Source organism: Meles meles, chromosome 12 (assembly GCF_922984935.1).
Source record: "Meles meles chromosome 12, mMelMel3.1 paternal haplotype, whole genome shotgun sequence".
In the NCBI taxonomy this organism is placed as follows: domain Eukaryota; kingdom Metazoa; phylum Chordata; class Mammalia; order Carnivora; family Mustelidae; genus Meles; species Meles meles.
The window spans coordinates 15,594,045-15,607,516 of NC_060077.1; the positions used below are offsets into that span (position 1 = coordinate 15,594,045).

At 58.7% G+C, this 13,472-nt stretch overlaps 1 protein-coding gene across 30 annotated transcripts in view; it reads right to left on the reverse strand.

Annotated features, from left to right (window-relative positions):
* NCOR2 (nuclear receptor corepressor 2) overlaps positions 1–13,472 on the reverse strand; it is a 208,226-nt gene that overhangs the window by 132,602 nt on the left and 62,152 nt on the right. For all 30 annotated transcript variants that reach the window (XM_046025443.1, XM_046025469.1, XM_046025468.1 and 27 more), the window contains 3 exons: positions 11,547–11,757; positions 3,656–3,783; positions 1,976–2,153 (listed from right to left, as the gene is read on the reverse strand). In XM_046025443.1, the coding sequence (XP_045881399.1) occupies positions 1,976–2,153; positions 3,656–3,783; positions 11,547–11,651 (411 nt within the window). In that variant the 5' untranslated portion in view covers positions 11,652–11,757. The remainder of the gene's footprint in view (positions 1–1,975; positions 2,154–3,655; positions 3,784–11,546; positions 11,758–13,472) is intronic.

The window sequence follows — 13,472 nt, forward strand, 5'->3', positions numbered from 1 at the left end:
TTCCAAAGGAAGCCTGATACCACAAAACTCCAGAGGCTCAAGAGCAGGGAAGCGTTATGAAACAGAACATTTTTATATGAAAAAGGAACACAGCTGGCGTTGGGGGGCAGGGCAGGACTGTAAAAAAAAAAAAAAAAATCCCACTGAATTCCTGTCTCATGCAGGCAGCTGAATTCCACAAAGCAGATGCAAAAAACATCTGAACACTTTCAGAGTTGTGTTCTCCCCTGGCTTCCTCCCTTGCCCAGAATCTGTTCAGACTTTCCAAATGTTCTTATTAGCAAGCAGCCTGGAGCAATTTGGGCCAGGCAGGCCCCAACGCTGGGTCCACTACTCCCCCAACCCCCAGGGTCCAGGAAGAGAAGACAGAGACACATGGACAGAAACAGACACAAAGACCAAGGCTCCCCAGGGAACTGCAAGAAGAGGCAGAAGCAGGGGATCACAGGGCCATGGAGGGCACAGAGACCCCCAGAAGAACCAAAGGCCTGAAGGCTCTGAGCCACTATTCCAGGGCCCAGACTGGGTGGGCACCTGAGGCCTGACGGGGGCTGGCCAGAGACAACTGCCGGCCTGTTCTCTGGGCAGAACTGGACAGGAGCAGGGGGCACAACCCACTGGGGGCTCCAGTCCCAGGAAGGAAATCAAAGCTCGCTGAAATGGCCCTTGGTCTGGCCACTTGACATGGCCCTATGCCCCTTCACACATACGCCACTCATCTATCGTCTAAGACCCACTTAAGGAAACAGCTTTCTTAATGGCAACCTCCCTCCCAGCAAACTGAGCAGTCAGGAAGCGGGGGAGGGCACAGACTCAGATGCCAGTGCGGGGACGGCAGGCACTGGGAGGCCGGAGGCAGACGGCCCGCTAGGGGCACCATAGGGGAAGCCCTCGGCAGGACAGCCTGGTGGGCAGGGGTGGGCTGTTGACCCAGGCTGTCTGGCCTTCAGGGCCCACTTCCCAGCGACCATAGGGGAGTGTCTTTCCCCCTCAAGCTGGGGCCCCTTTATAAGAAGTATGGTCTGTGATCACGCTTCACGGGGCTGGGAACGTGCCCTGGAACCATGCTCACACTCCGCACGACCCTGCAAGCTCACCTAATGCAAACTACCATCACCACCGCCACCAAAGGAACAAGCCGTCTGGGCCAGCCCCAGAGTAAAGGACCTGCCTCGGCCAGGATCCCACCATTCAATCCTAACCAGCATCAGGCAGAGAAGATGACCCAGCAGGCCCAAGTGGGCCACTTCCATCTCCTGGCCTGGCTCCCACTGCCACCCATGCTGCAGTAAGAGGAGCGCTGAGCACACCCAGCAGCCGGGAGGCTGTTAACCAGCCAACACGCGTCCCCACAGTCATAAAGAAGCTGAAAGGAAACACTCAGCCCGGGCAGAGGTGACATCCGTCACTCAGCTGGCCAACGATGAGCGTGTCACATGGCCCCAGTCCCTGTGCCATCCCAGGCAGTGGCAGTACAACAGCTTCCAGGGTGGCCAGGGGACTGGCTGGGATCCCTCCCCTGGCACCTCCGTTGGCTTCCTCTGTGTAAAATGGACACCAAAGAAGCTTCCGGCCTCAGTGGTCCTGAGAGTGACTGAGACAGCAGGACCTCCCACACCAGCATACCGTGGGCGCTTAAGCTATGCACATGCTCCCGGCACCATCTCAGCTCGACTTTCCATTCTAAAGAGGAGTCGAGTGAAGGAGCTCCGCAGGGCACGGGCGGCACAGTGGCCCTGTGGGCCGGACACGCCCGGGGAGGTATGGTCCACCTCCAGCCAAGAAGCGACCCGCGGAGCCAGCCTCGGTGCGGACCCAGCCTCTGCCCAGCCTCAGCGCACTCAGCCCTCAGTCCCACCTCCCAGCCTCTAGGCCAGCTGTGTCCCAGCCCGGCATGCCCACCCCTCACCTGGTGCCCAGTTCAACTGCAGAAGAAGATGCAGATCGTCTGGCGTCCCCACCCGGGGCGTCTTACCTTGGACAGGTCGTCAGAGCTCCCGGGCTGGCCCGCAGCCAGCAGGGGAGAGGGCCGCAGCAGGGGGTCGGGCAGCAGCTCCAGGCGAGGGCGCTTGCTCTCGATGAACTCCATCTCTGACTTGCCCAGCTCGGGCAGGTAGGAGTGGGACTCAGGCCGCAGGTGAAGCTCCTGGGACCTATGGGAGGCAGGGACGTGGGGCATCACATCTACTGCCCTCCCACTGGGCACCTGCTGGGCGCCACCCCCTCCGGAACCCTGAGAGAGAAGTGCCCCCATGGGGAAAGGAGTGCAGCGAGGCAGCACTCAGTCACAGACCTGCCTCCCTGCGCGCCACCGTTCCCTGACTGTTTACAGGAAGAGGATGTAGTGGCGGTTCCCTGTTCCCTCATCACTGAGCGGGGCCCCCACCAGCAGCATCAGCCCCGCTTAGAGCTGGTGACAAATGCAGGGTATGGAGTCCCTGAGTCCCACTGAGTGGGACTCTGCACTGAAACGAGAACCCCGGCTGATTCGTGGGCACAGCCAAATCCGAAAAGCCTTGGGGGTCCAGCACAAATGATAACACACGTAAGGCTATCTATGCGTCACCCAGGCCAGGCAGCAGTCACTAGCCAACCACAGCACTCTGGGCTCGGACTGCCTGGGGCAGAGATGGGAGCTGTCCAGCCTCATCCCTCCCGACCGACGCTCCTTAACGTGCTCCCCAGTCTGCAGAGGACGAAACTGACCCAGAGAGGACGCGCCTTGCCTGAGCGCACACAGCCGAGCCAGGACTCCCAGACTCCAACTCCAGCTCCTGCTCCTCACCAGACAAGCCTCAACACTGGCCCTGCTGAAAAGCTTTTCAAGGTCATGCCCTCCCCAAACGCTCCAAGCACATTCTCACCTCTGGACCTTTGCACGTGCTGTTCCCTCTGTCTGGAGTGCCTTTACCCAACTCTCTGGATGGCCAGCTACATAATGGAGAAGCCCCCCTCTGAGGGGCCTTTCTTGGCCACCCCGGCCAGAGAGGTACTACCTACCCCACCCCGGAGGTCCTTCTGGAGTTATCCTGTATAGTGTTTGTGTGCCTCTCCCCTGTGATACTGCAGGCTCTCTGGATCCCCACTGTGTGTCCACAGCCAGCATGTGGCAAATGTCAGGATTCTTAGCATTAGTGCTGTTATGGTCTGGCATCTCGGAGCCCTGCTCTGACCTTGGTCCTCCCCTCCCTGGGGTCCCCATCCCGCTGCACTGGCTCCTTCCCTCCCACCTGGGTTGAAGGAAAGGCAGGCCAGCCCAGCAACGGGCACATGCCTCATTCGGCAGCTAAGGGACAGAAAAGGCCTCAGAGAAAAGGGGAGAACAAAGGGAGGGAAGAAAGGGGGCTCCCCAGGTGCACCGTGGTGCCAACATGTCCCTCACAACCAGGACCCCAGCCCTGCCCCTCCACATCTTGGTGGCCAACCTCTCCTGCCTAGACACGCAGCCAGAGACCACTGACGGCCGCGTGGCTCTTCCGCACTCACCCCCATCTTCGCCCCGAGTCACAGGTGCACCGGGACAAGGGCAAGCACACAGCCCGACCGCTCCCCATTTCACACCCTGCCGGGCCCCACTCCAGCGCAGACCTCTGTTCCCCGACAAGAGAAACGAGGCCGCAGCTCCGAGCTAGGCTGCGGGCCAGTCTCTCCTCACCTTTCATTCCCAGGCTGGAATTCGGACAGCAGGGAGGGCCTCCTCCGCTGGGGCTGGATGATGGAGCCAGGCGACAGGTGGGAGGTGTAGTCACGGGGGTGTGGCTGGTACTCGAGCAGCCCGACGTCCTGTAGGGAGAGGCCCAGGAAGAGCATGAGCGAAGGGAGCCCACCTCACGGTCATGGGCACAGGGGGCCAAGTCACGCACTCCCTGCCCAGTGCTCGCTTCTGAGCCGGGCCACAGGCCACGTCCACGTGCAGCTCCAGAGGTCCAGGGTGACCAGAAGGCATGACCGGGACCGATCACCAGCCAACCGGTACCGCTTGGTGGGTGTGTGGCCTCGGTCCCTCACCCCCGCCACCCAGCTCTATTGTCACACCCTCTATCTGGAGGAGACAGCTGAGCCCACAGGTCAGCAGACAGCTGGAAAAGCCACAACTCGCCTGTCCACCAACCGGGCACTAAGGGAGTGGGGTGTGCATGAGACAGAGCCAGCACGGATGGCCCGGGAGGCTCAAGTACAAGGTGCCGCCTTGGGATTCACGGGTCTGCTCTGCAGCAGGAAAAGCCACACACGTGTGTCACATATAGAAGCTCAGACCAAATTCAGAACAAGAAACCGCAGGCAAAACCCCCCCTTCTTCAGGAAAATGCCACCTAGCGTCCGTGACCCTCTGGGGAAGAACCGAACAATAACAAATTAGATGTACCCTGACTGTCAACTACACTCTGGTTTGAAACCCATTAAAAGATTTTTTTAGAAAAAGGACAGAGGAGCGCCTGGGTGGCCCCATCAGTTAAGTGCTGAGCTCTTGATTTTTTGGCTCAGGTCATGATCTCCGGGTCCTGAAATCAAGCCCCGTGAGGGTCTGCACCCTCAGCAGGGGTCTATTTGAGATTCTCCCCTTCTCCCTCTCCAAATCGTGCTCTCTTCCTCTCTCTCAACTAAGTAAATAAATCTTTCCTAAAAATTTTAAAAGGATAGAAACAAGTCTTTCAAAAGAGAAAACAGGACTGGCTTCACACTGTACCAACCCAAATCGATGAGCTCTGTCTGCCTACAACACCCAGTTCTGTGTGCGGCAGTCAATTACTGATGTCTGACACAGGCGAGGCTTGGGAAGAAGGGCACTGTGAGTGACTTATTTTCTTCTTGGCATTTCTCTTGAGTCTCCCAATTTTCCATAAAAACCTACTCATTATTCTGTTGTCTGTTTTTGTTTTTTGTTTTTTTAAGCAGTTATTTCTGCAAATATCATCAGATGGTACCAGGCATCTGGTACTGGGAACGTATGTGTTTCAGCCCTCCAGACCAAGCATGGAAGAGGCTGGGCAGCCGAAGGCTAAAGCAGTAAGTGCAATGAACAGGGACCCCATCAACTTCAGAGGCTGGAAACGGTGAGGAAGAGAAACGTAGGATAAAGCTGCATGGCGCGCCAGGCTGGAGGGGGCTGTCTGACACTCAAACCTTCTGAGACTTGGTTTCCTCATCCTTGAAGCGGGTGCCTGACTGGGAAGGAGGCCTCTGTTCCTACCACTCACCTCCCACCCTTAACTCTCCAAAGGACTGGCCCCCAGACGAAGGGCAGCTTCCAGAAGGCAGACAAGGGCTCGGCCTCCCTGTACCCCGTGAGGACGTCTAGCACCAGGCACCAGGTGCTTGCGCAGGGCGGCGGGCAGGAAGAGGAGGGGGAAGAAAGGCCTTGAGCGAGGGAGTGCAGGCCTCTGGGATCACGCTGGCAAGGCTGCCAGGCAAAGATCTCGCGCACACGTACAGAGGTGTGAGAAGGAATCAGCAGGCTTTGCAGTCTGCCAGGAGGAAAATTTTCTCCACCCGGCTCTTTTGCACAAAAGCAAAATGAGCAAAGCGGCAGAGAGACAGACAATCCAATCCCTCGGGAGAGGGCCGCAGCAAGACAGTGCCGACAACTGCCAACGGAGGCGGGAAGAGGCACACGGGGCCCTCAGTGGTGGGTTGGGGGGGGTGGGGGACAGTGCGGCAGAGAGGCCAGTTTCACGCACTTTCTGGCCTCAGTTTCGCAGTTTAGGAGATAAGCATGACAGGCTTGTCTGCAAAGACCCTCCAAGGAGCATCCTGGGGCCCCTTCTGAAGGGTTCTCACTAAACACCACCCCAGGGCCTGAAACTGGTCTCCAGGGCTGACTCCCAAGGGAGTCCGGAAGTCCCACAGGAAGACAAGAATTAAGGAGACCACAGCCTCCCGGCCGCATCTCCGAGCGCGAGAACTCTGCGAGAGTTAACCAAGTAATGACAATACCCAACGTTCATAATTGCCTGTGTCCGCCTGTCCCTGAAAGCGTCTAACGTACTGATTAACTTAATCCCTGCTGCAGTGCCACGAGGTGCGCATCGTCCCACACCGACTTGAGCAATCAGGTGCAGAGAAGTTAGGTGACTTGCGCAGGTCACACAGCAGGGAGGGGAGGTTCGAGACACAAGACTGGGCCAAGCTGGCTTCCTGCTGAGGGCCAGGGAGGAGCAGGGGCCAGTCCTGAGCCCACCCCACATGGGGACAGCAGCAAACCAGACTTGGGGAGAAGAGGCTGGGCCTGCCCTCACCATGAGCTTCCGGAGCTGCTGCTCAGAAAATCAGGGGAGGAAAGTGTCTCCAGGTGAGACCCCCTCCCACCTCTGCTGGCTTCTCCCCAGCCATAGAGCCTCTGACACTGGGAATTGGGGCTCGCCAATAAAGGGTGCCCCTAAAACTCCCCAGGAAGGTGACATGAGGCTGGAAAAGCAATCTAGCGAGAAGGGAACCCCATCTGGCACGTCCCTGCCTGGATCCTGGGGGGCCACAAAGACAGAAGGGCTGGGGCATCTGAGCCTCAGGTTAAATCCAAACCAGATTCTGGGAGATGTTTGAAGGAGGGGTGAGGAGGAGGATTTTCTTTGTGGCTGTGCTAGGAGAAGGGGTGTTCCTCACTAACCCCTGGGATAGGGCCTCTCACCCCAGAAGGGACTGAAGAAACATCTGGAGCTATACATGGAGGGAAAGGACTCATGGGCCCCTCCTGAGGAGTAGGGGCTACGATCAAAACAGCTCCCACCTTAGGGCCTTTGCACACGCTGTTTCCTCTGTCTAGAACATTCTTTAGCCATGTTTCCACATGCCTGGCCCTCTAGTTCCCTCCAGGTTCTGACTCCAACGTCAGCTTCTCAGTGAGGCCTCCCTCCCTAGTCTAGACTTCCATTAGGACCCCCACAACCTCGGCCCTTTAGGACCGACTTCTATTAGGACCCCCACAACCTCGGCCCATTAGGACCCCCACAACCTCCTCTTTCTCTGCTCATTATTTCTCCACATGTATACCAGCTGCCCCAGGCAGGGATGCTTCTGGTTTGCCTACAGCCCCATGCCCAGGGCCTACACACGTACCAGCACATGGGGTGCCTAAGAAGTACTAAATGAATGAATAAACTTCCCAGCACGGGGGCTCCCAAGAGGCCTCCTCAGGAGGCCGAACACCACCCCACCCCACCCCTCGAGCCATCCCCAAGCACCCAGAATCAAAATGCAGGAAGGGCCACACAGTTGAGGGACAGAAACTGCAGGCAGCCCTCGGGACACGGGCAAAGTTCTGGTACACCACCACCCGCCCCCAGCGGCCTACGTGTGTCCGCATCCCCCTGTGGCCCCAGCAGGCACCTGGGTCCCCGACCCTCCAGCCAGGGCAGTGCTGCCCCACGTGAGGCCCACGACACTGCTGGCCTGTGACGAGGTGGATAAGGAGACACGTGTGTTGGTGCCACAGCCCGCATGCACGCTGCCAGCCTCGGCCACAACCAGTCCCCGCTCCCGAGAGCCAGGACACATGCCGTAAGCCCGCAGACCGGCGTGGGGTGAACGGCACGTGAGACAGAGGTATCCTGCCCACGAAGAGTCCGACAAGTGCCAATCCAGGGCAGGAGTCAGAAACGGGGCCCAAGGCCAAAGCCAGGCTCGGCGCTCAGCCATCCCTCTGCCGCTTGGCGGGCTGCTGTCGAGCCACGAGGGCAGCAGAGCTGAGCAGCTGTGACACAGACTGAATGGCTTGAAAAGCCTGCAGACTCAGGGGGAAGGTCTGCTGACCCCTCCTCCGGAGGGAGAGCCCACAATGTGGAAAAAGATAGTCACACTATGTTGTTGTCATAGTAACAGCACCAGCATCGAAATCATCATCATCATTACTTGGTATCAACGCGTGCTAATTCCATCCAGGCACGGTGTGAAGCCGCTGCCCATGTCAGCTAATCTGAACCTCGGAATCCTATAGTTACCTCGCTCAAATAATGGGGAAACTGAGGCACGAGGTGGTTAAAGCCACTTGTCTGAAATCCCATGGCTAGAATATCATTAAGGACACAGATGCAAGCCTGTGCTCTTAACTACCCTTCTACACTGAGGCACAGAGAGGTTAAGTAACTTGCCCAAGGCCACACAGCAGAAAGCGTAGCGCTGGATGTCAGACCCTGCACCTTCTGACTTTAAATAGTCCTTCAGCACAAGGACTACTCAAGTCCACCTGGACTTGGAGGAGAAGTCCCTAGAGAGCCTGATAAGAGGCGAGGCAGGGAAGCCAAGACCAGAGCTGGAGGGAGCAGGGCACAGAGACATCCCGAGCGTACAGCAGGTGGTCTTCAACAAGCAATGGGCGCTGTGCCAAAGTCAGTGTCTGACTCAGGGGCTGAGTGTGTGGCCGAAGTGGTCAGGGGAACGGTGGGCTTCCCACAGCCTTGGGGTCCAGGCCTCTGCCTGCAAGCACGCCTGGAATTATGCCTTCCACTGGCGCCGTGCATAACACGGCGGTCAGCCTGGATGTGGTGGGCCAGCGGACGGGACAATTCCCACCGCCCCTCGGAGTCCAGGGTCCTGCAGCCCCAAAGACAGAGAGGCCTTCCTTGGGGCTCCTGTCACCCTGCCAGGAAGAGAGGACTACCGAATGCTTCCTGCACGCCGACACCGCCCAGAGCACCTTGCAGACATCCTCCCCTGAGGTCCAGACCCACAACCCCACACTGCAGATCGGAAAACTGAGCTTGCCCCACGGGGCTAAGGGAGCAGCCGGTGTCATCCAGCGAGCTGAAAGGAACATCTGGAGGTTCTAGACTCCAGGGGGGACCGGCCATCCAAGCAGCCCGGGGCCCAGGGCATACTGGAAGAGGCTTCTGGAGCCAGCAGGCACTGCCCTGAAGGTAACCTTCCAAAAGTGTGTGTGGGAGAGGACTGAGCCCCAGGAAGGTCACAGGTCACCGGGCTCAGGCCCCTCCCCTTCCTCCCAACTTCCTGCCTTAGCTACTACGATAGGAGCCAGGACACTGGGCTCCTGCCTGGCTCTTAGTGGCATTTATCTTCCTGTGCCTTGACTTCTCCTCTTCCACACTCTGTCTTCTAGACTCAAAAAAAAGCAGACATCTCATAAACCCCGCCTATAAAATGGGCTGCTGAGAAAGGGTTAGAAGGCGTGGGGCTGCAATGGGGGGAGGGGGAGAGTCTCCAGATTACAGACCCAATGCTGACCTCCCCCCAGCTAAGGGCAAGTGGCTCCAGCCGGGAAACATACCCAGGACAGCAAGACCCCCTCAACCCTCAGGGTGCCCAGAATTCTTGTTCCTCCCTTTCAGGTGACAAGCAGGGCTGGGCCACCCCAGCACAAAGCAGGGTGTCAGGGACTGGGGGGAACCCCACAGCCTCCACAACACTCAGGACAGGCACGCCCCACCCCACAGCTGCCCCAGGGCCTCGCTCACCCCTGGCCTCAGCCTCTTGCCCAGAGTGGGTGGTGACCATTGGGTCTCGTCCAGCCACATCCTGCGTCACTGACAGCCCAGCGGGGGAAGAACAGGCGATGTTATGGGTCAGCCAGTGACCCCAAACAACTGGGAGAGGGCCCAGCTGAGCCAAAGGGCAGGAGGGACGGCAGGAGAGCAGGGGCTGCAGGGACCGCAGGGAACGGGGTGGGAGTGCAGTGGGAACCCAGCAGGAGGGGGCAAGACAGGAGAGAAGCCAGAGGTCTCTGCCAGGGGTCCTCACGCAGCTGCAGGAACACTGACAATAACGAGGAATAAAAACGTGGACACACCGGGAAGAGTGTGCACCAGGCCCCGCCATAAACACTTACCACCGTTACATTTAACACCCATGGGACTGTAGGAGACGGGTGCTCTCATTACCCCATTTTACAAATTAAAAACTGAGGCTCAGAGGCGCCTGGGTGGCTCAGTGGGTTAAAGCCTCTGCCTTCAGTTCCGGTCATGATCTCAGGGTCCTGGGATCGAGCCCCGCATCGGGCTCTCTGCTCAGTGAGGAGCCTGCTTCTCCCTCTCTCTCTACCTGCCTCTCTGCCTAATTGTGATCTCTCTATCAAATAAAATAAATAAATAAATAAAAACTGAAGCTCAGAAGGGGTGAACGATTGGGCCTGGTTCCTCCCCTACAGATTGGGAGCATACAAGACCCACCCCAGGGTGACTCGGAGCAGCCAGGGCAGCTGTTCACACAGTAGGCTCCGCCGTACAGATGCCCTACATGCCCAGTGAGCGAGACGCCACGGTTTTGTTGTTGCTGCTGGTGGTCACAATAAAGATTACGACACTACATGACACTAACTCGCCCCCAGGAGCACGCTCCTTGGCCCTAGGCACACAGTAGGTGCTCAATAATAGAGGCACCCGTGATGGGGGCGCCTGAAGCCGAAGCCGACCATCTCCCAACCGTGCCTCGCCTGAGGCCTGCGGTTTAATCTTCTGGCCTCAGTCCCCTCATCTGCAAAATGGGATAATAAATAAGGCAAGATGCTCTTTCCCTGGGCTGTTTGGGAGACTCTGAAGACTCTCTCGGGGTCAAGTTCTTGTTACAGGACTCTATAATGTGCCTGGATGGCTCTGAAAAGCATTCTTAGGGCCCAAACCCCCAAGAGGCCGCTGCGTCTGGGCCACAGGGTTCACATACTGCTGGAAAGGCCCTCCCATGCCACTTCCTCTCTTCTGATGAAGAGGAACCACGCCAAGCTGTACACATGCATACACACACACACACACACACACACACACACAGACCAGCAGAGCCAACCTCTCCCCCAGCTGTGACCACAAGGCCCCACACCCCCTCGCCAAGCTGCCAGTTGCTTGTACAGGGAGGCCCAAGACCTTGAGAGCCCTCTGGCAAGCACCAAAAATGTAGTACCCAGTAGGTGCCTAATAAATGCCAACAGACCAGAAGCAAAGGCCCATCCTTACAGCCACACACAGCTAGAGAAGCAGGCAGGAAACGGGGCCACCATGAGGGGACAGCTTAGCACAGCTAACCGAGGGCACAAACGCGTGCAGGCCGGCATGTGAGACCACTTCTGCCTCCCCACGGGGAGGTCAGCCCCGAGAGAAGGGGTGGCTCCCCGATGAGCAGAACCAACACCCCGGGTCCCCAAGTCAGGGCTTCAGAGACAGGACGTGTTCTGAGCTCCATCCTCGCAGGGCTTCGAGCATCACCACAGTGAATGAGCTCCAGAGCCAAGGATCAGGGAGGGGAGGATCTCTCAGCAATGCCCACCACCCCCAATAAAGCAAAAAGGAGCCCGGGGAGGCTGGGTTGCCAGGAAACTGTATTCAGCAGGTGCCCCATGTTTGTACGCAAATTCCCCTACTGGCTCTGAAAGATAGAGATCCTATCTCAACCTGGCCCCAGTCTCCATCTTCCCAGGTTTCAAATGGGAGCTGAGAGATTTAGCAAAGTTCCAGGTGCCAGTGGTCTCTGCCATAGCACCCCACGTCCCCTCGGGGGACACAGGGAACCCTGGCTGGCCACCGCTGGAGACACACCAGCCCCCTTACAGACTCGGTGAGAGAAGAAGGCCCCAAAGGTGGCACTGGGGAACACACGCACCCCTTACTTACCGTGTGGGGCCGGGCGATCTGCACGGGGTAGGAAATGCCATGGGGCGGGTAGCGGGGCTCAGTGGCCCTCCACGTCTGCGCCACAGGCTGCGTGGATCCCGACATGGCGGTGAGTGTCCTGGGGCTCTTGGGCCCCAATAATCTCTCAGTGGTCACTAAGGTTAAAAGCCAGTCCTTGTCATCTGGTTGTGGGTCGCCCTGTCACAGGCACCTGAGAGAAAACCAGAGAAGAAACAAGATCAGCCACAGGGAAATGGCCCCTCCGGGGACCCTGGTGGGGCCCCCTAGTCGTTCTTTTGGTCCCTGAGGAAGGGCCAGCACACAGGCCCTCCTCCATGCCCCTGGGGCACTCCCTGCCCACTGACAGCAGGAGACGCGACCGGCACGTGAGGGCCCGCTGAGCCACAGACCAGGCCAACAGCTGCCACAAGAGCCACATCATGGAAGGCCATGCCCCCACCCAACCAAGGCCCTCACCCAGCAGGCACAGGAACCCCCACTCTGGGTACACTGCCCCCCACCATATGGCTCCTAGGCACCCTCAGCCACCTGTCATCACCCCATGGAGCCCCAACTCTGTGGGTGCTGCTTCGCCCATCCCCAAAGGGTCCCAAGGGCCCCCTGACCCAACCTCACCTCATGGAACCCCAAGTCTATGGGGCCCACCCCCAAAAGGGTCCCAAGCCCTGTCGACCACCTGAACCCACCCCAGGACCTCTGCATGTTTCTGAGTCACCAGCCCAAAGTTTCCCGAAAGCACCCACTTCTGGCAGGCAGCTGGAAGCCTGTCTTGGGAGGCACGGCTGGGGTAAGGCACACATGAGTGTCCTGGGCCGTGGTGGGCTGGGTCAGCTCCAGCAGGACCCAGGTCACAGTGTGACCCCACAGGCCTGCCTGGGCCTCTCTGCGACCCTGTGCAGGAGCAGAGCTGGGAGTGAGGGGTTGGGCAGGGGTGGTGGAGGGATGGGGTGCAGGTGGGGGAAACAGCTAAGGACACGGGCAGGAGGCAGCAGGGCCCCAGATGGCTGCGGGGGGGGGGGGGGTGTTAAACACTGCCTTCCTCGGGGGAGAAATCCCCCGAGTCCAGGCTAGAACGAATCTCAAGCAACAGTCCGGTGTCTTTATAGGTGGGGAAACTGAGGCTCGAGAAGAAGAAAGGACTCAAGTCAATGGAGCAAGGAGGCCCTCGGTCAGAAGCTGCGTTTGCCTGGAAATCTCTGGGGGCCTCCATCCCGCCCAAGATCCATCTCTCTCTCTCTCCAGCCACAGCTCCACGGGCCCGCTGAAGTTACCCTCAACTCCGCTGCCCAAGCCCAGAACGAGAATCCACCCCACCCTCAGCGGCCCCTCAGAAAAGTGTGTCCGTCAGGCTCCGACACGTGCAGCCCCATCCCGCAGCCGAGGAAACCCCAAAATGGCACAGAGCCCCCGCCCTGGACGCCCTGGCGTGCTTGGGGAGGGCTGGGGGTCGCAACTCCCACGATCAGCCAAACAGAACACACCCCCAGCTCCCCGTCACCTCATGGCGTCCCTCATCGCCCTGCCCTGCCACTGACGACTGTCCTCCCCCTCCGAGGTGGACGCCGGGACCTTCCACCAGTGACCTGCCTGGTGGGGGTCTAATGTGGAAAGAATGCTGGGAGGGAGGGCGGGGATGGCAGGGGTCAGAGGAGGAAGGCGACCGCTATCTAGGGGCCTAACTGCGTCCCACTCCCCACCCCCATCTTCCATGGCTGTAGACTAGACAAATCCTTTCTGGAAACCACCCTCCCGCCTGCGGCTCCAGGACTGGTCACGTGATCCAGGTCGGGCCAATCAGATTCCTGAATCCCCTGGGCCAGGGATTGGTTCAGAGATGGGCACGTGACTGAAACTAGGCCAATGAGAAGCAGTCTTGAGAGTTTTGCTGGAGGAAACCAGGAAGGG